The following is a 27,218-nucleotide window of genomic DNA, read 5'->3' as shown; positions in this document are numbered from 1 at the left end:
TTACATGTTCAACAGAATAAATTAACCCAATGATTCCTTAAATAATAATTTATTATCATTGGCACTTAGGATTCCATAACCATAAATCCGTACTAGATGATTTTATTTGTCTCCATCTAGAAATATTAAACTGTGTAGCACATTTACTCCATGAGCTCTTGCTACTTTTGACTTAAAAGTCATTTACAACGTCAACGAAGAGGATCTGTGATCTGTGCCAATAGAAAGAAACATAAACCCTACGTTCACTTCACACTCAGATTTGCAAAGCCTCTCAGTATTAAGGAGGTTGGCCACCACCATGGTAGTTCAGGAGAAGAACAATGCTCAGTGCTGTCAGAGAGCCTAAGTCATCAGTACTTTCTACTTTCCTTATTATCTAAATGTTCCCTGGAGCCCCCATTCACATTACTGTTCCCTAACATCAAAAAGAAACCAAGAGTAGGAAAAAGGGAAAGAGGAGGAAAAACAGAAGTAAAATGTATTCTGCCAGCTGGACAGAGGGTTATACTCCCCTCACTGCCTAACTTGGACACCTCTATGGCACCTCACAAACTCCTCTAGGGCCAAAGCTACCCTAGAATAAATTAAATAAGCTAATGTGTCTATATAAAAGCATGAAAAGGTTTGCTGCCTCACATAATAAAGAGACAGAAAAACAAAGTTTAAAAAAAAAAAAAGGCAACTCATCAGCTCAGCAAATAAACGACAGAACTTAAGATGCTGATAGAGAATCACTTACTTGACTCCAGATCATAAAATGAGTAAAGTTTCTCCGATTCAGAGGGTGTTTCTTCCATCTATGAAGAAAGGGGGAAAACACCAAAAACGATTTCAAGTGCTCCAATATATAAATGAATATGTTTGCATATCTTTAAATATTCAAATGGAAGTCCATTAAAAAGATAATTTTCTATATTATCCTTCTTATCATTCTTAGAGTTAAATTATTCAATCAGTCACAACTTTAAAATCTGTGTTGCAACTTGACCCACCAATTTAATTTCCAAACACAAAATTCTTTTACAAGAAGTTTCCATTCTTTTCTTTTTTTCCCCAATTCTACCACAGACTTGTACCACTGTAAGGAATTTACTACTAATTATTATAGAAAAGCAAAGATGGATGAATAAAAATAAGAGTTTATTACAAACTGTGCAACCTTGGGCACGTTACTTAAACTTGAGGTGTCAATTTCCTTATGTGAAACACAGGAGTAATAATAGCACTGAGTTGTTGTGGGATGAAATAAGGTATATCTTGTAAAGCAATTAGCACAGGGCCTAGAAATAGTTAAGTGCTCAACAGAAAGTAGCTATCATTACAGTTAGTTTCTATTAGATTCTGATTCCATAGGTCGGGGTGAAGACTGAGAACTAGAGCCCTGGGTGATTCTGAAGCAACCCATTTCTGCTCTAACAGTGGTTCTCTATCTATTCAATACTAATAAAGCAAAAAAAAAGTTCAGACTCAAATATAATATTATTATACTTTTAATATCCAGTGATTAAAGAAACGCATAATGACAAAGTTGCTCTGAATTTATTAAAGCTCTGAAATTTGTGTATTTTAGTTCAACACAATATGTACATTTAAAAATAGTAGTAAGTATATGTGACAGATGTTGTATATTCAGTCCAAAGATAATGCCAATTTGGCATTCTAAATCCATTTTTCTTTTAGTAAAGATGTAGTTGATATATAACATTGCACCAGTTTTAGGTACATACTTTTACATTCCTAAATTCCTCTATGAAATTTTATTGCCAAAAGAAGTTAACAGACAACAGGACACAAGAGAGCTGAAGCCTGCAATAAAGAGATATTCATTCTAAAGCCTGGCAAAAAAAAAAAAAAAACCCAAAACTGGAAGGTGTCGCCAGAGGGGGATTTCAGGGAATCCACTAGCTGCTTTGGCAGAGTAGGGAAAGGGACTGGAGAAACAATTTCAGTGAATGTTGGCTTAAAAAAAAAAGAAAAGAAAAAAAGATAAGTACCCTTCCTTGTAAGATTAATTATCATCTAATTAAAATCTCACTTGAAGAGGCAACCAAAAGAATTATATACTTGCCCTGTGCATTAGTTCTCGGTAGAAAAGTAATAAAGGCAATGTAACAGGCATCACTAACATCTCATGTCCCAAACATAGGACTTCAGGTTTCTATTCACAGGAGATCACACACAGGGTCTTCAAAGAGGGACGGTGCACTTCATCACTGCTGTGATTAATAGGAAAACAACAAGTCTTGTCTTAAGACACTCCCTGGAATAATCCACCTTCTACCCTAACATGGATTTAAATTCAGTCTTAAATATGAATAATACATGCAATTGCAAGCGCTTATGCTAAATTAAAACCCAAGCATATTTCACAAGTTTTATACTCACAAGTTTGAAAACAACTCTGCCAAGAAGTCGGACAGAGTCGGGAGGATATCTGGGTTTGCAGCTTTTAAGGCATTTGCATTCTCGCTTGTGGTCCTGCCAAGCTTTTTTCTGTTAAGACAAGAGTGAGGAGGGCATATAAGACATAAAAATTTAACTTTCATTTACACTGGTTTTGAATGTTGTGAGTCATCAACATTAATTTCAACAGCCTAAATATAACTGCAAATAGAAAATGAAAGCAATATTCTAATACTATTAATGATCCAGGATTCAGTATGCAATTACCAGGCATGGACATCAAGAACTTCCATTTCACCTCTGTCCTTCAATTTGTCCCTTGGTTATTACCTAACTGGTAGAGTCCAAAGAAAGAATCATTATGTCTTTCTTAATTTATAAGATAGCCTTTTAGGTGATTAAATAGGATTCAATAATAGACAGTGATTTTGAATACAAAAAGAAAATATCACTCCAAATTAGAAAACAAAACACATGGTTCAAAAAAATCAAAACAGGGCTGATAGCTTTCTGAATTTCTGCGCTATTATAGTAAGTATAGAAATATCAGGAGGGCTAACATAAAAAATAGAAAATCTTTTTGTTTTTTTTAAGACAAGATAGAAAGGGGTTATTAGCTAAAATGACCAAATGCCACTTTTACCCAGGACCATCTTGGTTTACTTATGTTGTACTGGCCTAATTATTAATACTGTCCCTTTCCATTCTGAAAAGTGTGGTTTGGATGATAAATTATATAGTCACTTTTCCCAGGATCCTAGCCATGTGCTAGTGGGGCTGAAGAGACCACAGAGCCAGTCACCAATCTCGCAACACGAGGAATAAGAGGACTAAATGGATGGACATTATCCTTGAGTCTGATGTCAGAAATGCCATGACTCCCTTTACATGGGATTACTTCTATATGGAAATAAAATCCAGAGTATCCAATATTTAACCCTGGCAAGTGGAAGACAGCTAAACCAAGTATCTAGTATGTTCTTTTCCAAATGAGAGCTGGAAGTTCAATCACTCCCAAATTCTGGGCCTATAAAATCCCCATAGAAGAGGTTTCTCTTTTCCACTTACAGCACAACATGCAGCACAACCAAGACAGTAGCTGCAGCTACTTTGAAACTGTGACTCAGATTCAAGTTCAAGACAGCATTTTGCTCAGAAAGACTGCCTGTGTCAGGTTGCTGGGTGAAGGCATGGTTTGTCTGCTGCTATTTCCTTGTAAACCAAATCTTGGAGACACTGTTTACAAGGGGTACTTCTTTTATCAACTCTATTCACAGTTGCCTCATTTCATTCCTTCATATCCACTATGGCAATGCTCTTAATGTGATTTTTTTTTTTTTAGTGTTTATACTTTACTCATTTCTAAATAAAACTGAGTTGCTTTCAAAGTAAAGATGAGTATGAAATAAGGTTGTAAAATTAGCAACAGAAAATGTAAAAATTATGGAAAAAAAAAGTCCTCTAGCATTTACTTAGCATTCTACAGTGTTAGACACATGACTAAGCAATTAAAAAATATTTTATTTGATTTTCACAATAATCCAAATGGTAGATACTGTCATCCTTATATTAAAGGTGAAAAAAGTAAGGCTCAAGAGCTGGGATCTAACTACCAAGCTACATAAATATAAAGGGGGAGAGTATAAATTCTTAGTAAGCTAAACAGGAGAGCTAAGCAATTATCGTGCTTGTGTGCAACAATTATTTGAGCTGCCTCACAGGCAAGGCAAAAAGAAAGCATAATGGCTTAAGTAATTCTCATCTTTATCATATACATAATTCTTTATCATATATATAATTCTTATATATTATATATATATAATTCTTATATATTATATATATAATATATAATTCTCATGTATATCTCATATCTCATATATATAATTCTTATATATATATATATAAAAAATATATAATTCTCATGTATATCAGAAGGAAGAAAACCTAATACCACAAATATGGTTGAAAGATAAAGGACAAACTAGGAAAAGAAAATTTTAAATATGTATGTAGATAGTGTTAACTGTCACCAAAATACAAAGAGGTCTTATAAAATAACTAAGAAAAGGGTGAATATTTCCATAAAAATAGTAAAAAAAAAAGTGAAGGACATGAAGAGAAAATTCATGCCTAAAAAAGAAATGCCAATAAACAAAAACTAAAAACCAAACAAGTGATCAAAGAAATGTTAATAGAAACAAGATAACATAGGTGACCCATTAGTATAGCAAAGATAAATGAAAATATTAATTCAGAAGTCTCTAGGGTGTAGGGAAGTGGGGACTTTCTAACCTTGTCCTTGGAATCATAAGTTTCCCTAATCTTTCTGATGGGTGTTTGGTAGTAAATATCGGGATTTTCAATGTGCATTTTGCTGGCACAGAAATAATATTTATAATGCAATTAATCCTAGTTTAAATGATGTACACAAATAAGCTTAAGAATGCTCATTGTAGATTTGCTAAAATACTGGAAATTGGCAATAATTTTCCAGCTTTTCCTATAAGAAAAAGCTACTTTTGTTTTTCTCTTTATACTTTCCCAATACTGTTATCTTTGACTAATATCATGTATTATATTTATAAATAAAAGCAAAACATAATTATCTTTCTTATATCTAATAACTGTGATTCGGGGAGAAGCATTTTTATGTGAAAAAGAAAGCAAAATCACGGTTACTAAACAACTTTTTTTTTTTTTTTTTTTTTTTTTTGCGGTACGCGGGCCTCTCACTGTCGTGGCCTCTCCCGTTGCAGAGCACAGGCTCCGGACTCGCAGGCTCAGCGGCCATGGCTCACGTGCCCAGCCGCTCCAAGCCACGTGGGATCCTCCCGGACCGGGGCACGAACCCGTATCCCCTGCATCGGCAGGCGGACCTTCAACCACTGCGCTACCAGGGAAGCCCTAACAAACAACTTTTTAACGTTTGTTTATTTTGGAAAACCTGGTTGTAACTCAAAAAATCTTTTAAATATTAATTTTTAAATGTTAAAAAAATGCTTCAATGAATTCTTTTGTAATACCAATGAAATCTTTTGTAACGCAAAGACTTAGTAAACTTTTATCAATTTTTAAATATTATTTTATTTTTAGCTTTGTTTATGTCTGGTTTTCTTAAATAAGTGTACTACCAGCTAGGCGCAGCATGCGTGTAACAGGTGTTCAATAGATATCTGATGATTTATTCTAAAATCAGTACCACTTAGGAGATATAATTTACTATATATTTACCACTGTTTATTTGAAATTAAAGCCATGCAAAAAGGTCAGGAAAATCCCTAGCAATTCTTGCTTTGGCCAGTCTGAGACGGTTTTGATTGCTTAATTATGAAAGGAGAAGATTGATGAGATGTTACAATAGAAAGAGAAAATCCATTTATCTCTTCTTTCTTACACAAAATAACCTTTACACTATTATTGTAACATTTCCCTCCCTGCCTTGGATACAAAGCCACTACAGCTCAATAACCCATTTAAATACTATTTAACATTGAATTTTAGTTGGATTAAATACTCATTTTAGGGCAGCTTATTATTTTGTGGGATGGAATGTGGGAAGGATCAATACATATTAAATCCAGTTTCAGTAAAACACATCTAATTCACAATCAGGGCTCACTAGACGTTTATTCTGTAAGAGGACTGGATTCATTCATATCTAAGGTAACCTCTCAATGATAAAAATCTATGATTCTGTAATTCCCATTCATAACAAATAATCTGAATTATGTCAAAAAGGCTTGAAACCTCCCCATGTTAGGCTTACAGAGAACTGAAAATTTGGAATGGTATTTTCCTCAGATTTGGGGATATTTAAAAGAAATTGCCTTAAAATATGTAAAAAAGAAACGAATTCTTTTAAGCCAGCTTATTCAACAAGCTCATTTTGTGACTAATAACCACTATTAATTGAACATTTTCTATGTGAAATATTGTCATGATTTTTTTTAACCACATGTTCATGACTCATTCCGCTCTCAATCAATCATCTACAGAGGTCTGCTATAGGCAAAACTTAGGATAGTTGAGCTGCCATGCAACTTGCAGGAAAGAAAAGAGACTCAACAGTCTTCCATTCACTTACAGGCTGCTTAACAGCAAATAAATAATATCTTCTGTATGCATCAAATGTAGTACACTAATAAATTACAGGTTGACAGATGCATGAAGACCTGAAAAGCTGGAATCTGGGAAAAGAAAACTGGAAAGCTAAGCACGCTGGCTAACAAGCTATAGTTGACTGACAGGTATTGATTAAAATCTTGCGTAAAACCTCCTTAGAGCACACTAGAGACCTAGCGATAGACATTAGACTTAGCACTTTAAAAGCTTTCTGGATGCTGTAACAAACGTAGGACAAGAGTGCCTCCCCACTAGCCTTAATCAAATTAGACCGATAGGGCCAAATATAAAGACAGAATAAGGCAGGAGGATGGTCATAGGGCAAGAAGTTGACAAAAGAAACAAGAATAAAGTATTACTCCTTAGGAAAATGGGTATTACACTTTCTTGGTTAATTGACGAACCTTATAATAAATAAAAACATTAGAGTCCCAAAGTAAGTCAATCTAGTACAAGGTTCAGGTCAAATCCATTTTGCCACTTGTTTCTGTAAAGTTTTATTGAAACATAGTCAATTCATGGTATTACACTCACTAATTTCATACTATGACAACAGAGTTGAATAGTTATGACAAATCCTATGGCCCACAAAGCCTAACATGTTTATTATCTGGCCCTCTACCGAAAAAGCTTGCCAATCTCTGATCTAGTGAGAGGTCATATCAAGATGGAATGACCTAATTGATACATTTTAGCTGGAAGGGCAAAATAAATCATTCACCTCTAAGGACTTCTTTGAAAGAAACTTCCACGCTAGATTGATCAAAATGTCAACACCGAGTTCTAGTGGAACATGGCAGATGGGGCACATGCATTTCATCTCCCCAACACAAGTAATTATCAGGTTTTTAACTCCCAAAGTGAACCGGAAGGGCCATCAATGGATGAGGTGTTTAACCTCATTTCCATTAAGTCAGAAAGTCGGGGTAAGAGAACAGGCTACAGAAACAGGGCAAAGGAGGCCGCCTCAAAGTGGCAGGTAACTTTGGAGGCAGTTACCTGCAAAGTCTTTGACTCCTGCCAAACAGAACTCCAACAAGAATTTAGAATTGAAGACTACGTATGGGACAGAGAATGGGATTGAAAAGTGACTGAAAAAGAGACAGTGAACCAGAAGTCTGTATACCAGAGGGTCCCAAAACACCTTCTTACTATTGGCACGATTTTGAGTAAGCAGTGGAGTGTTAAAATGGAGACTCTAGTTGAATGTAACGCTAAGAATATCACTGATCTAGACTATTTCTTCAGCCTTCTGTTTGGTCTTCCCTCCCCAATGCTTACCATCTTATAATGGTTCCCTCAAACAGCAGTCTTATTCTTTGAGTGGCTGAAAGGTTGTGAACACTTTATTACAGAGGAAGAAGTAAGAACTATGCATACTTAATGGCTCTGCAGTGAGCAATATTTTTTAAGGAATGTATTGAGATATAAATTACATTACAATAAAATGGACCCATTTTAAGAGTATAGTTTTATGTAACCAACACCAAAATTAAGATATAGATTGTCATTACTCCCACAAATTCCTTTGTGGGCCTTTACTTTCAACCCCTCAATCCCTGGCAACCAGTAATCTGGTCTCCATCATTACAGACTAGTTGTGCCTGTCCCAGAACAGTACTACTTCTTTCTATCTGGCTTTATTTCCTCCATATAATGTTTCTGAGATTCACTCATGTTGCTGTATATATCAATAGTTCTCTTTTATGGCTGAGTAATAGTAAATTGTGGGTGTATCTATGTGTGTATACACACACACACACACACACACACACACACACACACACGCACTACCTAGGAGTAGAATTGATGGGTTAGTTGGTAAGTGCACATTTAACACTTTTAGAAACTACCAAACTTTTCCAAAGCAGTTGTAACATATCACATTCCCACCAGCAGAGTATGAGGTTCCAGTTGTTCTTCCTTGTATGCACTTGGTATAGTCAGTCTTTCTCATTTTAGCCTTTCTAGTGGGTATGTAATGGCATCTCATTGTGGTTTTCATTTTCATTTCTCTGATGACTAATGATGTTAAGCATCTTCTACTGTATATCTTACTGAAGGGTCTATTCAAAGCTTTTGTCCATTTTACTGGATAATCTTACTACTGAATTGTAAGCACTGTTTAAAAATTATGGATACAACTCTTTGGTTGGATATATATGCATTACAAATATTTTCCCCAGCCTGTGGTTTGTCTTTTCATTTTCTTAGTCATGTCTTCAAAGAGCAGAAGGGTTCACCTTTGCTAAAGTTCACTTTATCAATGTCTTGTATAGTGAGTGCTTTCTGTGTCCAGCCTGAGAAACTTGACCTACCCCGGGTCCAAAGATTTTCTCCTAAGTTTTCTTCTAAAAGTTTTAGAGCTTTAGCTTTTAAGTCTGTAATCTATTATGAGACTTTGATGGGGGAAAACTGTATTTATATAATTTTTTTTCCATGTGCGTATCTACCACAATTTGTTGAAAACACTATCCTTTCAACATTGAATTACCTTGGCACCTCTGTAGAAAATCAACTGGCTATACATGTGTGGGGTTGCATTTATATTTTTTAAATTTTCTGTATATTATGATAGTATGACATCTTAAAAACCTTTCTGGCTGGAAAGAGAGACTGCCCATCCCAGAGCTAGGCAATTCTTAGAGACAGCAAAAGGCTCAGCAGGGAGCATGCCTTTGATATGCAAACTAACCAATCCAGAGCCCTACCTCCCTCCATCAGCTTTAAAATTCATAGAGCCAGGTACCAGGAATGGAGAGGCCACTCCTATAGCTCAAAGCCCTCTAGAATTATTCAAATTAGCCAATTCTAAACTGTTTACCTTACCCTGCCTTGCCTTTCCTGAGGAAACCTTTTTTTTTTTTAAGTTTTATTGGAGTATAGTTGCTTTACAATGTTGTGTTAGTTTCTACTGTACAGCAAAGTGAATCAGCTATAGGTATACATATATCCCCTATGTTTTGGATTTCCTTCCCATTTAGGTCACCACAGAGCATTGCATAGAGTTCCCTGTGCTATACAGTAGGTTCTCATTAGTTATCTATTTTATACATAGTATCAATAGTATATATATGTCAATCCCAACCTCCCAATTCATCCCACCCCCCCCTTTGTTCTCTACGTCTGTGTCTCTATTTCTGTTTTGTAAATAAGATCGTCTATTCCAATTTTTTCAGATTCCACATGTATGCATTAATATACGATGTTGGTTTTTCTCTTTCTGACTTACTTCACTCTGTATGACAGTCTCAAGGTCCATCCACGTCTCTACAAATGACCCAATTTCGTTCCTTTTTATGGCTGAGTAATCCTGCGGAAACCTTAATAAAGGCTCTAGCCTCAGTTTTCCCCTTTCTCCTCCTTTCTGCCTCCAGACCACCCTGAGGCTTCCCGCACACGATGCTGTGCGGCAATCCATCGCTCCTGTTTCTAGGATCTCTGAGGGTAATAAACTTTTTCCTGAGCCTCTCTGAGTCCTCTCTTGTGGCCATAGCTAACTATCACATAAAAGAACACAGAACAGGGCCAATTTCTAGACTCTCTATTCCAGGGGTCCCCAGCCCCCGGGCCGCGGACCGGTACCAGTCCACAGCCTGTTAAGAACCCGAGACGCACAGCAGGAGGTGAGCGGGGGCGGGGGGCGAGCGAGCGCGAAGCTTCATCTGCCACTCCCCATCGCTCCCCACCGCTCACATTACTGCCTGCACCACCCCCCAACCCCATCCATGGAAAAACTGTCTTCCACGAAACCAGCCCCTGGTGCCAAAAAGGTTGGGGACCGTCACTCTATTCTATTCATTGCTCTATACGCCTAACCTAACACCACTGTCTTCATTACTGTAGCTTCAGAGTAAGTGTTTAAATCAAGCGGTCTAAGTCCTCCAACTTTGCTCTTCTTCTACATAAGGGACTCAGTTTCTAAGTCTTTTGCATTTCCACATAAATTTCAGTCAGCTTATCCATCCGTGGGACTTTAAATGGGACTGCATTGAATCTGAATCTAGAAAGTGATATTTTAAAAATCACTTATGACTTTTTACTGATTTTGACTTTTTAAAATCATTACGCGGGACTTAGTTTTGTGTTCTAGAACAGCATGTAAATATCACTAACCTTGACAATATAAAAGTAAAGGTACAGCTGGCAAATTATGGAAAATAGAGTGATAAGAGAGGAAAGAGTGGGAATACTAATATCTTCACCTTAAAGGTAGGGAATCAAAAGATACGATCTACAATTGATAAACACAGATGGAGGCTTGCACATATTGTTTAAAGTTACAGACATGAGAAAAGGAAATTGAACCTGATAGACATATAACAGTTATTGCAAATCTAACACAGCCAAAGCAGATTTTTCCCACCTAAAACTGGGTCTATTACGCTATTACATGGGGGTCTTGTCTTCCCCATTTCAGTAAATGGAATCATCATCTACCCAATTGCTAAAGCCAAAAACCAAGGAGTCATTCTTTATTTTTTTCTTTTTTCGGCCATACTGCGCAGCTTGTGGGATCTTAGTTCCCCAACCAGGGATCAAACCCACGCCCCTTGCACTGGAAGCGCAGAGTCTTAACCACTGGACAGCCAGGAAAGTGCCCAAGGAGTCATTCTTGATTCTTCTCTTTCCCTCTCCATCCCCATATTCATTCTTCTTACATTTTTTCATGCAGTCCCAGCTCCCATTCTGAGCAAGTATATCCAGTTGCCTATTCAACATCTCCATGTATACGTTTAATAGGCACAAACTAAAAATTTGTAAATTAGAATTCTCTTCTCAGAACCTACTCTTCAATAAGATTTCTTTAAGTCACTAAATAGCACCACCATTCACCCAAAGTTGCTGAGGGCAGAAACTTAAAAGTTCTATCTCTGGGACTTCCCTGGTAGTCCAGTGGGTAAGACTCCACGCTCCCAATGCGAGGGGCCCGGGTTCGATCCCTGGTCAGGGAACTAGATCCTGCATGCATGCTGCAACTAAAGAGTTTGCACACTGCGACTAAGAGTCCGCATGCCGCAACTAAGTCCGCATGCCGAAACTAAAAAAAGAGCGCACATGCCGCAACTAAGACCCGGCGCGGCCTAAGTAAGTAAATAAATAAATATTAAATGGAACTCCATTTAAAAAAAAGTTCTATCTCTGACTTTTTGTCTCACCTCTTACATCTAATCTATTAGCAAACTCTTTCAGTTACACCTGCAAAATACATCTCAAATCCAATAATTTATTACCACCTCTACTGCTACCACTCTAATCCAAGCCATCAGAGCTCTTGACTAGATCAGTGCCTGCATATGTTGAGTTCTCAACTTGAATGAATGAATGCAACCATGAGCAAATTCAGTCAGTTCTTCCTTCAAAAGATACCCCAAATCTAACCAATTCTTTTTGCTGTTGCTACTCTAGTCCTATCCACCATTATATGGCAACCAGACTAGTGTAACAACCTCCTAACTGGTTTCTCAGCCTCTATCCTTGCCCTCCTATAACCTATCCCCACAGCAGTCAGGAAAATTCCTTTAAAATCTCAGACCATAATACTGATCCCCTCTCCCCTTCCCGGAACCCTACAGTAGCAGCCCATCACACATGGAACAAAATGTTTATTTTTAGCCATAGTACACAATGGCCTCATAACCTGGCCCCTCCTATCTCTCTAATCTATCTCCTACAACTCTCTTTGTTGCTTACTCTGGTCCACCATACTGGCCTTCTTGTCCTTCAGTGAACACACCATATTCATTCCTGCTTTTACATGTGATGTACATCAAACCTGAAACTCCCTTCTCCAATCTTCACGTGTCTTACTTCTTTCAGATCTCCACTCAAATGCCACCTCCTGAGAGGTCTTAGGTAGACAGACAGACAGATATAGAAATACTTATCTCACTATAGATATAGATACGGATATGGATATAGATACATAGATATATCTCTTTCTCAATATCTATATATTAGATATATAGAAAGAAGTTAAATATAGATATGTATATGTACATATGTGTGTATATGTATTCACACACACATACATATGCAAAAATAGCCTCCCAATCCCTATCATTTTCTCTTGCTCCCTTTATTTTAGGCATAAAAACAAGACAATATTATATATCTGTCTCACAAGGAAAATGAAAGCTCCATAAAGGCAAGGGTTTTCTGCGTCTTGTTCAATAATATTGTGCCAGAGCCAAGAAAAGTCCCGGCACCAGCACTAATATTTGCTGAGTAAATTAATGGATGGATGAATCCATTATCAAGTCCTTCCTCATTGGCCTCACCTCCAACTGCTTTTTTTCCCTATGATTTATTTTTTTAAGACATTAACTTTTAGAGCAGTTTTAAGTTCATAGCATTGAGAGGAAAGTACATAAAGTTCCCATATACCCTCTGCCCCCCACACACGTACAGCCTCCTCTGTTATCAACATCCCCATCACAGTGGCGCATATGTTACAACTGATGGACTTAGGCGGACACATCATTATCACCCAAGTCCATAGTGTACATGAGGGTTCACTCTTGGTGTCAAACATTCTATGGGTTTGAACAAATGACATGTATCCACCATTATCCAACTCCTTTTTTTCCCCCAAAGAAGTATAATTTAAATTTATTAATAATTAGTTTTTTTAAATTCTGAGAACCAGGTGTGTAATGAACTAGAAAAAATGTTTTTGACAAAGTCTCAGTTTTGACCACTAAATTTCTCTATTTTCCAGCTAACCAGAAGCAACTATAACTCAAAAACATGCAGAACACATAATTTCACAATACTCTGTAAAAAGCAGGGCAAGAATGTTATTTTAGCATTATTTAATTGTAAGTCATTCAGTCATTTTTGTTTGTGGTGATATTTGGTAAAATAATAAGGATACACACTCTGGCAAAACATTTTTTTCATTTTTTTCATATGAATTTGTTAATCTGTTTACCTCAAACTCCTCTTCATTCCTCTAACATGACAAGCTTTTTTCCTCTTCAGGGCCTTTACATTCGCTGTTCCTTTTACATTAAAAAAAAAAAAAAAAACTGTTCCGAGATCTTTCCGTGGCTGGGTACTTTTAGACTCCAGCCAAATGTCACCTATACAGGAAGCCCTTCTGTAACCATCTGTGCAATGGCAAGCTCACGCTCATCCAAATCACACTCGCTCATATAATCATGGCATTTGTTACTGTCTCCTCACTCCTATAAACTTTACGAAAGCCAGGACCTTGTTTATTTGTTCATTGCTAGCTGCCCACCACCAAAATCCCAACTTAGAACAGTGACTAGCTAGCAGGTACTCAATAAATATCTATTGGATAGACTTTGGATGAATGGAGGATCCTGATATAGCTATACAAAAAGACAGAGAGGAAGCAGATGCTGACATAGGTGAGCTAAATTCTGTCGTCTATCAGAGCAGGAAGTTAATAGACTATGCCTATACTGATGAATTAAGACATATTAAAACCTTAAAAATGCATTCCAATATACATTAGGTGCAGACAAATACTGCTTGATTCCACTTGTACGAGGTACCTAGAACAGTCAAATTCATAGAGTCAGAAAGTACATCGGTAGATGCCAGGGGCCGGGGGGTGGTGGAGGGGAAGGGGGAATGGGGAGTTAGTGTTAAAGGGGACAGCGTTTCAGTTTAGGAAGGTGAAAAATTCGGGAGATGGATGATGGTGAGAGTTGCACGACAACGTGAATGTACTTAGTGCCACTGAACTGTACAGTTAAATATGGTTACAATAGTATGTTTTATATCCTGTGACTACCACAATAAAAAAATGTTTTTAATTATCTCTCCCTATTAGAATTTATATTATACACAGGCAAGGATATTTGTCTGTTTTTTTTTCCCATGGATGCATTCCTGAGTGCCAATAATAGTCACTGGCTCCATAATTTTTGAGTTAGAGAAGAGGATTAAGAAAGTGTCACAATCTAGAAATGCAGCAGACCCAGCTTGATGGCTCTAAATAAACATTTGTTGAATAAAAGAAAACAAAAGACATATTATTATGTCTCACTTATATGTGGAATCTAAAAAAAAAAACAATTATATTGGGACTTTCCTGGTGGTGCAGTAGTTTAGAATCTGCACTCCCAATGCAGGGGGCCTGGGTTCGATCCCTGGTCAGGGAACTAGATCCCACATGCATGCTGCAACTAAGAGTTCGCATGCCACAACTAAGTAGCCCGTGAGCCGCAACTAAGGAGTCTGCCTGCCACAACTAAGACCTGGCTCAACCAAATAAATTAATAAAATAAATAAAAATAAATTTTAAAAAATTATAGATACAGAGAACAGACAGGTGTTTGCCAGAGGCAGGAGATGGGGGTAAGTGGGGGAGGGGAGAAATGGGTGAAGATGATCAAACGGTTTATAAAAATTAAATAATTCTTTGGGAGGGCTTCCTTGGCAGTGCAGGGGTTAAGACTCTGTGCTTCCAATGCAGGGGGCGCAGGTTCAATTCCTGGTTGGGGAACTAAGATCCTACATGCCATGCAGCGTGGTCAAAACAAAAAACAAACAAACAAAAAAGTCCTGGGGATGTAATGTACAGGTTGGTGACTATAGTTAACAATACAGTATTGTGTATTTGAAAGTTGCTAAGAGAGTAAATCTTAAATGCTCTCATCACAAGAAAAAATATTATAATTACGTGTGGCAATGGATGTTAACTAAACGTATTGTCGTGATCATTTTGCCATATATACACCTATCAAATCATTATGTTGTATATCTAAAACTAATACAATGTTATATCCCACTTATATTTCCATCTAAAAAAGAAATATTACTACGGACAGGTTATTTAGAGATGATGTAATTTTAAAAATCGAATTCAACAATTATCACTGATGAATGTATTCATTCATTCATTCACTCAACAAATTATGCTACATCTGCAGCAGTGACCCATGCACAGAGCATACCTTCAAGGAGCCTGACATCTAACTACAGAAACAGGCAATTAACCCAATTAAATTTCTGTATGATAAAGGAGGGATACAAACTAGTCTCAGGGGGTTAGGAAAAAGGGAGTGACATTTAATCTGAGTTCTAAAGGATAAATAGGAGTTCGGTAGCTGGGGGGAGAGGTCTGCTCCAGACCCAGGGACTTACATAGCCAAAGGCCCAGAAGTAAAAACGTGGCAAAATCTGCCAGTTTGAATTTCACCCTGAGGAAAGAGAGGGCCAGGGTTTCAAGCTGGTGACTGACAGATCACGCTTACATTCTAGAATAAAATAATCACTCTGGTTCCTGTGTAGAAAAGAGAATAGAAGCTTGTAAGAGTTTAAAGACTGCAGCTAACCTAGGAAAGAGATCATGGTAACATGCACAAGGGTAGTGGTAGAGAAGCTAGAGAGAAGTGAACCAATTCAGATCTTCAGGTGGTAGAATCAGCAGGACGTGGTGATTAAGGGGATGTGGAGCCAGGAAAGAACGTAAATCAGAGCTGATGACACCCTGGCAACTAGGACTGCTGAGTGGCTGGTGAGATTATTCACTGAGGTTGAAAAATGCGAAGGAAAGAAGGTCTGGGGTAAGATAATGTGCTCAGGTATAAATATATGGCATTTCAGATACCGGAGCAACACCCAAATAGAGGTGCCCCGTAAGATATGGGTCTGGTGCTCAGGAGAAAGGAGGAGGCTGGAGATGGGAACTGAGAATAATTAATATACAGATGTCAACTGAAGCCATGGGAGTAGATGGGATCACTCTGCAGGCAAATGTAAAGCGAGAAAAGAAAAGCTCAGGCCTGCAGACATTTGCAGAAGTCAAAAAGTTAAATATGATCAAATAATTTTAACCTTTATACAATATTCCCTTTTTGTTTACAGTTAGATACAAAGCCAACTTCTCTACAGAGCACCCAGTACATATTCTATCAGCCTGAAGCCTGGCACAGAGCTATTTATAAAAACCAAGGGCTTGGCTTTCTTCATTATCATCACTTTGGGCATGATACTACAGAAACCAACTTATTAAATCATGCTGTTAAGTGCTTACTAATGTGGAATTCATCAAAAATGAATCAAATCATTCTACAACTAAACATAAAATGCACACTCAAAAATATGATTCACATTTTTAAAGAGGCCTATAATTATCAACAAAAAATAGAGCCTCTTTCTGCTAATATAGTACTTTTTAAAAGTATGTAAACTGCAATTTGATGTGGTATCCAGCTGCTTGTTTTGCTCTGCAATTAATTCAATTAGAAATGTACATATTATGAATCAAAGTAAATCCAGCAGAGATGAAATAGTAATTGGTGAATTTGCTTAAAATTGGTTTACTTGCTATCTATATTACAAATTTTGAGAATGTTTTTTCATAAGAAAACTTAGCCTGTTCCTCCTCTTTGATCTCATAATCATCTGTGATATGCTGATTATGCCAATATAGAAATAAGACTGGATCCAATATATAACCCCTCTATTACATTATATGACACCTCATAACAAGGTATATACAGAGGAATACAAACAGTTCTGTACATAGCAGTAAATATATACATGTATGTGTATACTACGTATGACGCATAGACTAACAGTTTGGTGTGTATCCTCCACTCACAAAACAAACACAGAGAGACTACCTCTGGAAGAGAGAAGTAGGAATGGGAGAAGAATGCTGGAGGAAGACTTTTACTTTTCACCCTGCATTAGTCTATACTGTGCTAATTTTTATAATGCAAATGTATCCTTGTATTGCTTATGTTTAAAAATGAAGTGTGAAAACTGATGCCACTGATACCTTCCTTATGAGCACAGGGGACATTGTACCCTATAACACCTCAGCTTCTTGTGGAGAGCTCACTGATGCTATGGCCCCATACATCAAACGCTAAGCTACTGACAAAAGTTATGTCCCCCTAGGGTAAATGTATTTTGGATTTTATGCTATGAATTCGCATCCTCTATATCAATTTCCATTCCAAGTGCTTTTGTTCATTACTGTTCATAGTTCAGTCTGTCAGTTTAATTTTGTGCTGCTTTGTAGGTATCCACAATAATTACAATGTTTAATGCTGTACCTTAAGGGTGAGCTTAACAGAGCAGTTTAAATGCATATGTTCTGGCCATTCTTTGACTCCCACCCCATCTCCTCTACACACACACCCTATCCCCTGCACACAGACAAGCATGTCCACTAGCTGTGTTATATATGATATCTTTCATCTTACTAGCTATTTTCCCATTACCTTCTACAGTATATCTGACGATGACATTATTATTGATGCTACAGTAAACAGCTAATATACGTGGTAAAAACACATGCACTATAATGAATCAAAATGACATACCTACTCATCAGACTCCCTCTACTCATTCTAATCAGATAATGGGTTTTGTTGTTTTTTTTTCTTGAGTGTACTACAAAAGGAGGAAGTAGCCCTCCCTACAGTCATAAAAACAAGGGAAAATAAAAGTAAATGTTTATTTCATTGAGAACAGAAAGGAAGCTCAACTAGAAAATCTGTATCAAATAATATAATTCATTTGGTTCTATATGTAGTCTTCTTAACTTGAAGTTCCCTGAAGCATGGGTGGCAAGTGACACAGACACATACCCTCCAATTAGACTTTTTATTATGACCTAATTCATTAGAGCATAATTAAATTTCTTATTAAATGATTAACCGTAAGGTTAGAAGAAAAGGTCATGTTGAATGTTAATTATACATCCTTTGAAGAATTTCAAAGATGTTAACAGCAGTACTCTCATAGACTGTCAGTTGTTGTTAATTAACTCAAACTCTTGGAAGGCAACTGAGCATTCTCTTTAAAAATTCAAAATGCATATATCCTTTTACTAATCAGTACAACGGGGAAGAATTTATCCTACAATCAATTTGCACAAGTGTGCAAAAATGTGCACGAAAGGATGCCTGGTGCAGTACTGGCAATACCAAATATTGGGAAAAAATTATGCATTCATTAGTGGGGAAATTATGATTGTGGTGCATTCATATGATAGAATGAACACGAGGATACAAAAAGTTCTTCTAGATAGATTATTAAATGAAAATGGAAATCAAGGTATAAAAGAATTTGTGCCAGAATAACCTGTATCTGTTTTTAAAAACAAAAGATAAAGATACATGAATGTGTTTGCACCAAAAAAATGCTGCGAAGATACATAAGAACCTTAACAGTGGTTAGCTCTGGGAAATGGGACTGAAGTCAAGAGGACAAGAAGATGGAGAGGAGTAAACATTTAACTTTTCTTCAGTGATACACACACACACACACACACACACACACACACTATATGGATAGAGTTTATGTATATATTATGTATATATAATTATTACCATATACATATATGATTTTTAAGTTGAAGGAAAAAAACAAGTTAAAATAAATAAAAGATTATGAAGAAACAGAAATAGTTCAACAGGCATAATGGAGAACAAATTTTATTTTATTTTTTTGCGATACGCGGGCCTCTCACTGTTGTGGCCTCTCCCATTGCGGAGCACAGGCTCCGGACGCACAGGCTCAGCGGCCATGGCTCACAGGCCCAGCCGCTCTGCGGCATGTGAGATCTTCCCGGACCGGGGCACGAACCTGTGTCGCCTGCATTGGCAGGCGGACTCTCAACCACTGCGCCACCAGGGAAGCCCGGAGAACCAATTTAAGAGTAGAGAGCTTACATACAGCAGAACCTTCTTACCTGACACTTAGCACTACAGTATTTGGCAACTCGGCATTGAGAGCATCGCATCAGCTTTTCCTTCCTGTTAAAAAATAAAGTTCACATTAGGAAATGAATGAGAATCATATATGGCTGAAGAAAGAAAACATAAGTCAAGGTATTGACACCAATATGTTCTGCTCACTCTATCTGTATGGTCCATGAGATTTAGATTTTCACAGTGATGAACATCTTCTTTCACCTTCAATGTGAGACATATACCTAATAACTAGTGTTCTTTTTTTTAAAATTGTGGTAAGATATATATAACAAAAAATTTACCACTTTAACTATTTTTAAGTGTACGGCTTCAGTGGCCTTAAGTACATTCACATTGTTGTGTAACAGTCACCACCACTAATGTTCTTTTTAACATAAATTTAATGAAAACACAGAGATTCCCACTTAGGCAAAAAATTTCACTTCATAGAGTTCTTTTTTTCATAGAGTTTTTAATGTCTCCATATGAAATTAAGAATCTAGACTATCAACTAACTGAAAGTACCCTACACCATTCAAATAGAAAAATTTTACAAGTTTAAATTTATCATGTAGTTTAATTATAATATATTCCTTCTGGGAAATGATTTTCAATTTCCATTAAATTCAATTACTACTTTCAACTTGCTAAATTGAGATGCACCAAAGTTATGTCCTCCCCAAATCGCCTGAGGAAGGAAAAAGCCAAAACAAAGAAAAACTTGGATTATAAAATAAAAACAATAAATCTGATGATGAAATTCACAGTAACAAATATCAGACTGGACTGTAGATACTTTCAAGGCAGCCAAGAGCATTAAAAGTCAAACTATAGTATTAACAACAGTGACAAAACAGGAACAAATCTTTCTAAGCACTTCTGATGTGCCAGGTACTGTTCAAAGTTCTTTACATCTATTGACTCACACTTAACTTCAGATAGTCCTATAACTAAGCAGTTTTATTATGTCCATTTTAGAGATACTTCAATACATTTTCAAGAGATAAGAAGCAGATGACTAAGGAAACACACCATAAAGTTCAAGTGGCAGGTGACATTGAAACGGTAACAACTGAACGCTGCAGAGAATCAGAACTTGAATATACCAGGTACCTCACCCATAGAAGAGCAGCAGTGAGATATGGAGCATATAACATGGGGGGAGGTTAAAAGTCTAAATAAAGCAAAGTCCAAACACCTCCTACCCCCAAGTGTAGAATTACAGGTGTCAGATATCAACATCCCAGACAACAACTCAAACCCAAGCAACCTGGCCCTAAAGTTCTTGCTTTTAACCATCATATTATACTACCACCCTTAGACAAAACTGGATAAAAACAAAATCCACCCATAGACTATTTTTCTTTAATTAATTAATTTTTTAATTTAAATTTTTTTTTAATTTTTGGCTGTGCTGGGTCTTCGTTGCTGCATGCGGGCTTTCTCTAGTTGTGGCGAGCGGGGGCTACTCTTCGTTGCGGTACGCGGGCTTCTCATTGTGGTGGCTTCTCTTGCTGCGGAGCACGGGCTCTAGGTGCTTGGGCTTCAGTAGTTGTGGCATGCGGGCTCAGCAGGTGTGTCTTGGAGACTCTAGAGCACAGGCTCAGTAGTTGTGGCGCACGAGCTTAGTTGCTCCGTGGCATGTGGGATCCTCCTGGACCAGGGAACGAACCAGTGTCCCCTACATTGGCTGGTGGATTCCTAACCACTGTACCACCAGGGAAGTCCCGTCATAGACTATTTATGAGACACACTCCAAATAAAAGGACATACAAAGGTGGAATGAGATGGATATGCTTAGGCAATATTAACATTAATATTAAAATTAATTAAACACTAATAGAAAAAAGCCTGTGTAACTATATCAATATCAGAAAAAGAGACATTAAGGTTAAAAATATTACTAGAGATGAATAAGGTCAATACACAAAGATAAAAGACTCCAATCACTAGGTATTAAGTACCTAGTAACAAATGTTCGCAGTCTAAAAATACATAAAGTAAAAGTAACATCTAAAAAAAATGATCAATACACAATAAATTAATACAAGTAAGGCCTTAAAAATAATGCCTGGAATATACTAAGTACCATACAAGTATTAGTTATCAAGTCTTTTTCAGGGATTCATAGATCAAGCACATAAAGAATAAGGAGCTCTATAATTTACTTGATCTCATGCAAAACACAGTCCCTTGCACCTTTTATATTAATGTGTATTCACATAATCTTTTCAAGCACCCACTGGCCATTTACAAAATATGCCCACACATTAGGCCACAGAACAAATCTAAAAATCCCAAAGAATCAATATTATACAGATAATTTTCTCCAACCATAAAAGAATTAGATTAGAAATCAGTAAACAAGTAAACCCAGTAGAATCTCATATTTATAGAAACTTAAAAGCTTATATAATTCAAGGATCAAAGAGTTGTCATGAAAATTAGAAAATGTATTAGATTAAATAATAAAAAAAATCGAAACATGAGATATAGTTAAAGTAATACTTAAAGGAACATTTATAGCTTTAAATGTTTATGTTGACCGCAGTGGCACAATTTTTTAATCTCCTTAACTTTCCCCATAAAAAAATGACAGAGCAAGTAGGAAATAGGAAACCTAACCATCACTCCCCACCCTGGAAAATATCTACAACAAACCCAAAAATATTAGCAGGAAAAAGAAAACACACACACATACACACACACACACACTACTAGCTTCAAGACTTGAATTAAATCAGTATATTTGTGGGAGAAAACAAAGAAGGCCACTTCCAATAGACCTGAAAACAGAAGAAGCCCCAAACTGCCAAAAGATCCCTGGCAGAAAGCCTGTCAAGCCAAACTGAGAACTGCAGCCAAGACTGGGAAAGTATGCTTTCTGCAGGAACACTCCTGAGGATGAGGTTCCTGGGGCTCCCCTGAATCCTGCTTTCCTTAGACCCGGCTCCTCAGATTTCCCCTCATTTCCTTTTTTCTTGTCTAAGTTATTCAGAGGCTATTTCTGTTGCTTGCAAATAAAGATTCCCAACTATACAAAGTGTTTCATCTCCATTTTTAAAAATAATAAGCAGGGCTTCCCTGGTGGCGCGGTGGTTGAGAGTCTGCCTGCCGATGCAGGGGACATGGGTTCGTGCCCCGGTCCGGGAGGATCCCGCATGCCGCGGAGCGGCTGGGCCCGTGAGCCATGGCCACTGAGCCTGTGCGTCCGGAGCCTGTGCTCCGCAACGGGAGAGGCCACAGCAGTGAGAGGCCCGTGTACTGCAAAAAGGAAGGAAAAAGAAAACAATAAATAAACAAATAAAAATAATAAGCAGAATCAAAATACCCAGGAAAATCAGTGATGAACCTGGTAGCAAATATTAAAACTTCGTCTTCTCCCTCCCATAGCTCTCAACCACAGGCTTTAATGAATTTTAACACAGAATTTCAGCAAAATAAATAGCAAGATGATTCAAAGTACTGGGATAATTCAGCTGCCATTTGATGTGTGAAAAAAAATTCCTTAACATGAGTTATTTAAATGTTTGGGGTTACTTTTACATATCAAATAACCAAACAAATAAATTTAAGTTCTCAAGTTTCAAAAAAAAAGGTCAACTGAATCCAAGAGAAAAGTAGTGTGTCTGATTAGAGGAACCACTGAGGCTTTGAAGAGTTACTGCTTTTCCCTGTTGAGTAAGGTTCAGAGTAATAGCCTCCTGGTAAGGTCTCCCTGCAGAGAAAAAATTTGGGCAGCAGTGGGAGAGGAAAATAAGTATTAGAAACATAGCCACCCAGACAGTTCATGAAAACATTCTTTCTCTCTTAAAAAAAAAAAAATCAACACATCATTTCCAACTGAAAGACAAACCCACATTTTTCTTTAAAAAATCAGAAATGTACATGTCAAATAAAAAACAGAATTAATTAGAAGCCCTAAATAAAAAGGATCACTTATTCTAGGTGGTAGCTCCAGAGGCTAAAACAAGAAATACTGAATGGAAGCGAGAGAGGGACAGATTCTGTCTAAAGGTAAAGAAGATCGTTGTGGCAACAGCAACTGTTCAAAAATCAAAAGAAATGCCCTGAGGAGGTGGAGTTCCAGGTCATTTGATATGTTCAAGGAGAATCTGATAGGTACATTTACAGACATATGTACAGGAAATTCCAGCACTGCAGAGGAGCATGAATTAAATGTTTCCTTCTAATTCCAAAAGTATTTGGTTCTGCTTCTCCTGTGTAACAAAAAAATATAAATAAAATTTGAAGATAACAAAATTTGTGCCTATTATTAGGCCAAACATGATAATCTCACAGGAGTAGAGAAGTGAACAATATACAATTCTCACAGACTCCACAAACATCCTGTTTGCAAAGCGATTATTTCAAGAGTCCATCCAGAACTGGAATTTCTGAATAAAAAGGAATCTAAAGAAACAGGTTAGGAATGTATCAGTAACAGAACCTCTTTTTTCACCTCCACTTAAGAGATAAATAGTAGCAGTCTACCTCTAAATTAAAGAAGATATTAAAATTATTGTATACTACAATAAATGGAAGTTTTAGGCCCCGATCCCAAAAAAGCAAAAAGGGTTCCCTTATCACTTGTTCATATAAACTTGGATGTTACTGAACACAATGTCAAATCAGAGAAAATTCTCAGCTTGCTCCAGTGCTCCAGATACAGTGATTCACGGAGCATAAGTTAAGTCCTCTCTTCCAAGTAAAAGTTGGGTCGTAATTAGTTTCTCCAATAGCCTAGGCAACTGAAGTGTGGAAAGGAAATTAAAATAAAGCTAAATTAATTGTTCTGCTGCTATACAAATTAAAAAGTCATACAGTTGACCCTTGAACAACATGGGGCTTAGGGGCGCCAACCCTCCATGCAGCTGAAAATCTATGTATAACTTTACAGTTTGGCCCTACATATCTGAGGGTCTGCATCCACGGATTCAACCAAACTCGGATGGTGTTGTACTGTAGTGTGTATTTAGTGAAAAAAACTGCGGTTTTTTTTTCACTAAAACATAGTGAAAACTAAAACATAGTGGACCCACGCAGTTCAAACCCGTGTTATTCAAGGGTCAATCGTATATGGATATAGGGGAAACCACTATCTCTAAGAAATCAAAGAGGAAAGGGGATTAATTGGCTCCCTCATATCCCAACAACTGGAGTACTATTTAAGGGAACATCTCTCTGTCCTTCTTGGTTATCTGAGGGCAAAAGTATCCTACTGTTTAGAAACTCTGCCCTAAAATAATACGGCCAGTTGCCAGGTACAGAGAAAGAAGTTTCCTGGAAAGGGTATAGAAAATGAACAAATTCTATCCCAAATTTCCCCCAGCCCTGGCACGTACAGAATCCATTTAAAACTTCCTACAGAGGGAAAAAATGCATCTACAACACATTCATAGATAATATACTTATCATACAGGGTTCCTTCCTAGTAACGTGCCTCGATCTCCTAGAAGTCTCCCAGTGTGTCTAGCGGTTGAATCTCTCCTTCAACAGCCATCCTCACAGTGGAAGGAAACTGGCTCACTGTTGACCAGTCAGATGCAGGCGAAGGCTCAGACACCACAGGGAAGCCAGGCGACCCTCCCGCTCGCTGAAGCACACTCATCTGGATGGAGCACAGCCCAGCACAATCAGAAGCAACCCCAGAGCCCAGGGTGTGCCTTTGCAGCCTCCTCATTCAAGGTGAAGATCCCTGCCCAGTGATCTTTTGCACCGTGAATATCTCAAGGACCAGATTTTACTTTGTGGCTGATCAATGAGGAAATTTGTTTTGTGGCTGATTTCTTTGGGAAGAAATCTGAGCTGAGAAAAAGACCAGAGCGCATTGAGTAAAGCCTGTACCACTTACAGGTGCTAAGGAAAAAGTGTTGACTTACGGGATGTCTGATTTAGTACCCCAGGCCTTATACAAGTTTTAAGAAAATTCCCTGAGTAGAATTCCTATGAAAGTATTTTTTCACATAATTAAGACCCAAGATGCTCTATGGAGTATGAGAAATACTGAATGTCATGATGGGCAAGCTCTTAAAAATAAAGAATAAAAACTCTCCATTTGTTCTTAAATGGAGAAAGCCAAAATACCTAAGTGAAAGAAGTCTAAATACAATTTTTTAAACAAAAATACCACAGAAATATTTATTTACAGAATTTTTATGTTTGTTAATATCTTTAAAACCTCAGAATCCTGATTCATTAGAAATGTTAATGTCATGTAACCAAGTTCTTGGCTATATTTCCCCCTGGAAATTTCTGAAGCAAAAGAAGTTCTACATTATGAAAAAGAGATTATCCCAAATAGAATCATGTTATTCTATGCAAGGGTAGTGCAACACATAGTCTGGCCAAGTAAAATACACCGGAAAATGCTAAAGAACTCCTTTAGGCATAAATATTCATAATAATATATTAAAGGGATCCTCCATTTTTGTTTGGAGATGGTAACTGTGTGGGTTTGGGCCCAAAGGCCTTTTTAAAAATTAAAGAGATTCATATCCACCATCCACCTATCAAATGGTCTTTAATACAAAGCAGCAGATGTGATCAAAATAATATATAATAGATTCATAACACAGGAATATAGAAAGAATTGGTTTGGACTCCTTTTTCTATATTCCCTATCACTTTATTTCCTATTTCTAATATTTAAAGTACAAAACAAGAAAATGCAATGGATAATATTTCAGGGAAAATGAATCTGTGATTCACAGGCACCATAACTTCATGGGAGAAGCACAAGTAATTTAAACCCACATTAGCACTTAGGGAAAAGCACAGCAAAGTATTTGAGCCAAGTTAGTCAAGAGAGGCAGACCCTCTTACTTGGGGACTTCCCTTTTTCACTGTCCTTGGTCTCTTAAAGCTTCTGTACTGGCGGAGACTATGCTACCTGATGAACACAAACTCCAGTAGTTAAATCAACAAGTGTTCAGTGACTGGCCACCGTGTAAGGTGTAAGGTCCTGGGTGGGTAGGTGTGAGGAGGGTATTACAGTCACTGTTTCTAGCAGCTCGTGGTAAAGGAGGACAGATCAACACATACCACTTGCAGAATGAGCTACAATACAAAACTGTGTTTTGAAAAACAGCACAGCTACAGGGCCCTAGTTCAGAAGAAGGAAAAGTCACTTTCTGACAGGTAAAGAGTGAATTGGAGAGGGTGTTATAAGGGAAAAGGAAGGCACCATACCTAGGAGGGAAAATATTTTACCAGTTTAGAGTTCAAAATCTGTAGTCCAAGTGCTATAGTCTGAATGTTTGTGTCCCCCTGCCCTAAATTCATGAGTTGAAATCCTAACCCCCAAAGATATTAGGAGGTGGGGCCTTTGGGAGGTGCTCAGGTCTTGACGGTTGAACCTTCATTAATGAGATTAGTGTTTTTATAAAAGAGACCCCACAGAGATCCCTTACCCCTTCTACCACGTGAGGACAAAGTGAGAAGGTGCCAGCTATGAATTAGGAAGAGGGCCCTTATCAGAATGTGACCAGGCTAGCTGCTCGATACTGGGCTATCCAGCTTCCAGAAGTGTGAGAAATAAACTTAGGTTGTTTATAAGCTACACAGTCTGTGACATTTTATTACAGCAGCCTGAAAGGACTGAGACACCAAGTCCACTCCCTACTAGCAGTGTAACCTTGTAACCTCTCTTAGCCTCAATTTCCTCCTCTGTAAAGTAAGAATAAGTGACTACTCATAAAACTGTTGGGTAGACTATGTGAGGTAATCTACATAAAGTGGCTGCTAACAGAGCGTCTAAGCATAGAGTTAAAACTGAGGATGCTAAGTATATTTTCAAAGTGCTCAAGATAATGTTGCCTATTTCTGTGCCATATCTGAAAATCCCACACCTCTTCCATGGTTGCTAAAAAAGCAAAATCCACATGTGCCACAAATCTGGTCATCTCTTTGCAAGCACACAGAAAATTCACCACTTTTTTTTTGAAATCCACATGTTCCCATAATACTTGACTCTAATTTCAAAATTTGACTAGCATCGTT

At 37.4% G+C, this 27,218-nt stretch overlaps 1 protein-coding gene across 1 annotated transcript in view; it reads right to left on the bottom strand.

Annotated features, from left to right (window-relative positions):
- SMYD3 (SET and MYND domain containing 3) overlaps window positions 1–27,218 on the bottom strand; it is a 719,303-nt gene that overhangs the window by 520,843 nt on the left and 171,242 nt on the right. The window contains exons 2-4 of the mRNA XM_079902992.1: window positions 19,217–19,280; window positions 2,389–2,496; window positions 743–800 (exon numbers count right to left, since the gene is read on the bottom strand). Of these exons, the coding sequence (XP_079759118.1) occupies window positions 743–800; window positions 2,389–2,496; window positions 19,217–19,280 (230 nt within the window). The remainder of the gene's footprint in view (window positions 1–742; window positions 801–2,388; window positions 2,497–19,216; window positions 19,281–27,218) is intronic.

The sequence above is a fragment of the Stenella coeruleoalba genome, assembly GCF_951394435.1.
Source record: "Stenella coeruleoalba genome assembly, chromosome: 1".
In the NCBI taxonomy this organism is placed as follows: Eukaryota; Metazoa; Chordata; class Mammalia; order Artiodactyla; family Delphinidae; genus Stenella; species Stenella coeruleoalba.
The sequence above is the reverse complement of the archived record's forward strand: the minus strand, read 5'-3'. Positions and strand labels throughout refer to the sequence as shown.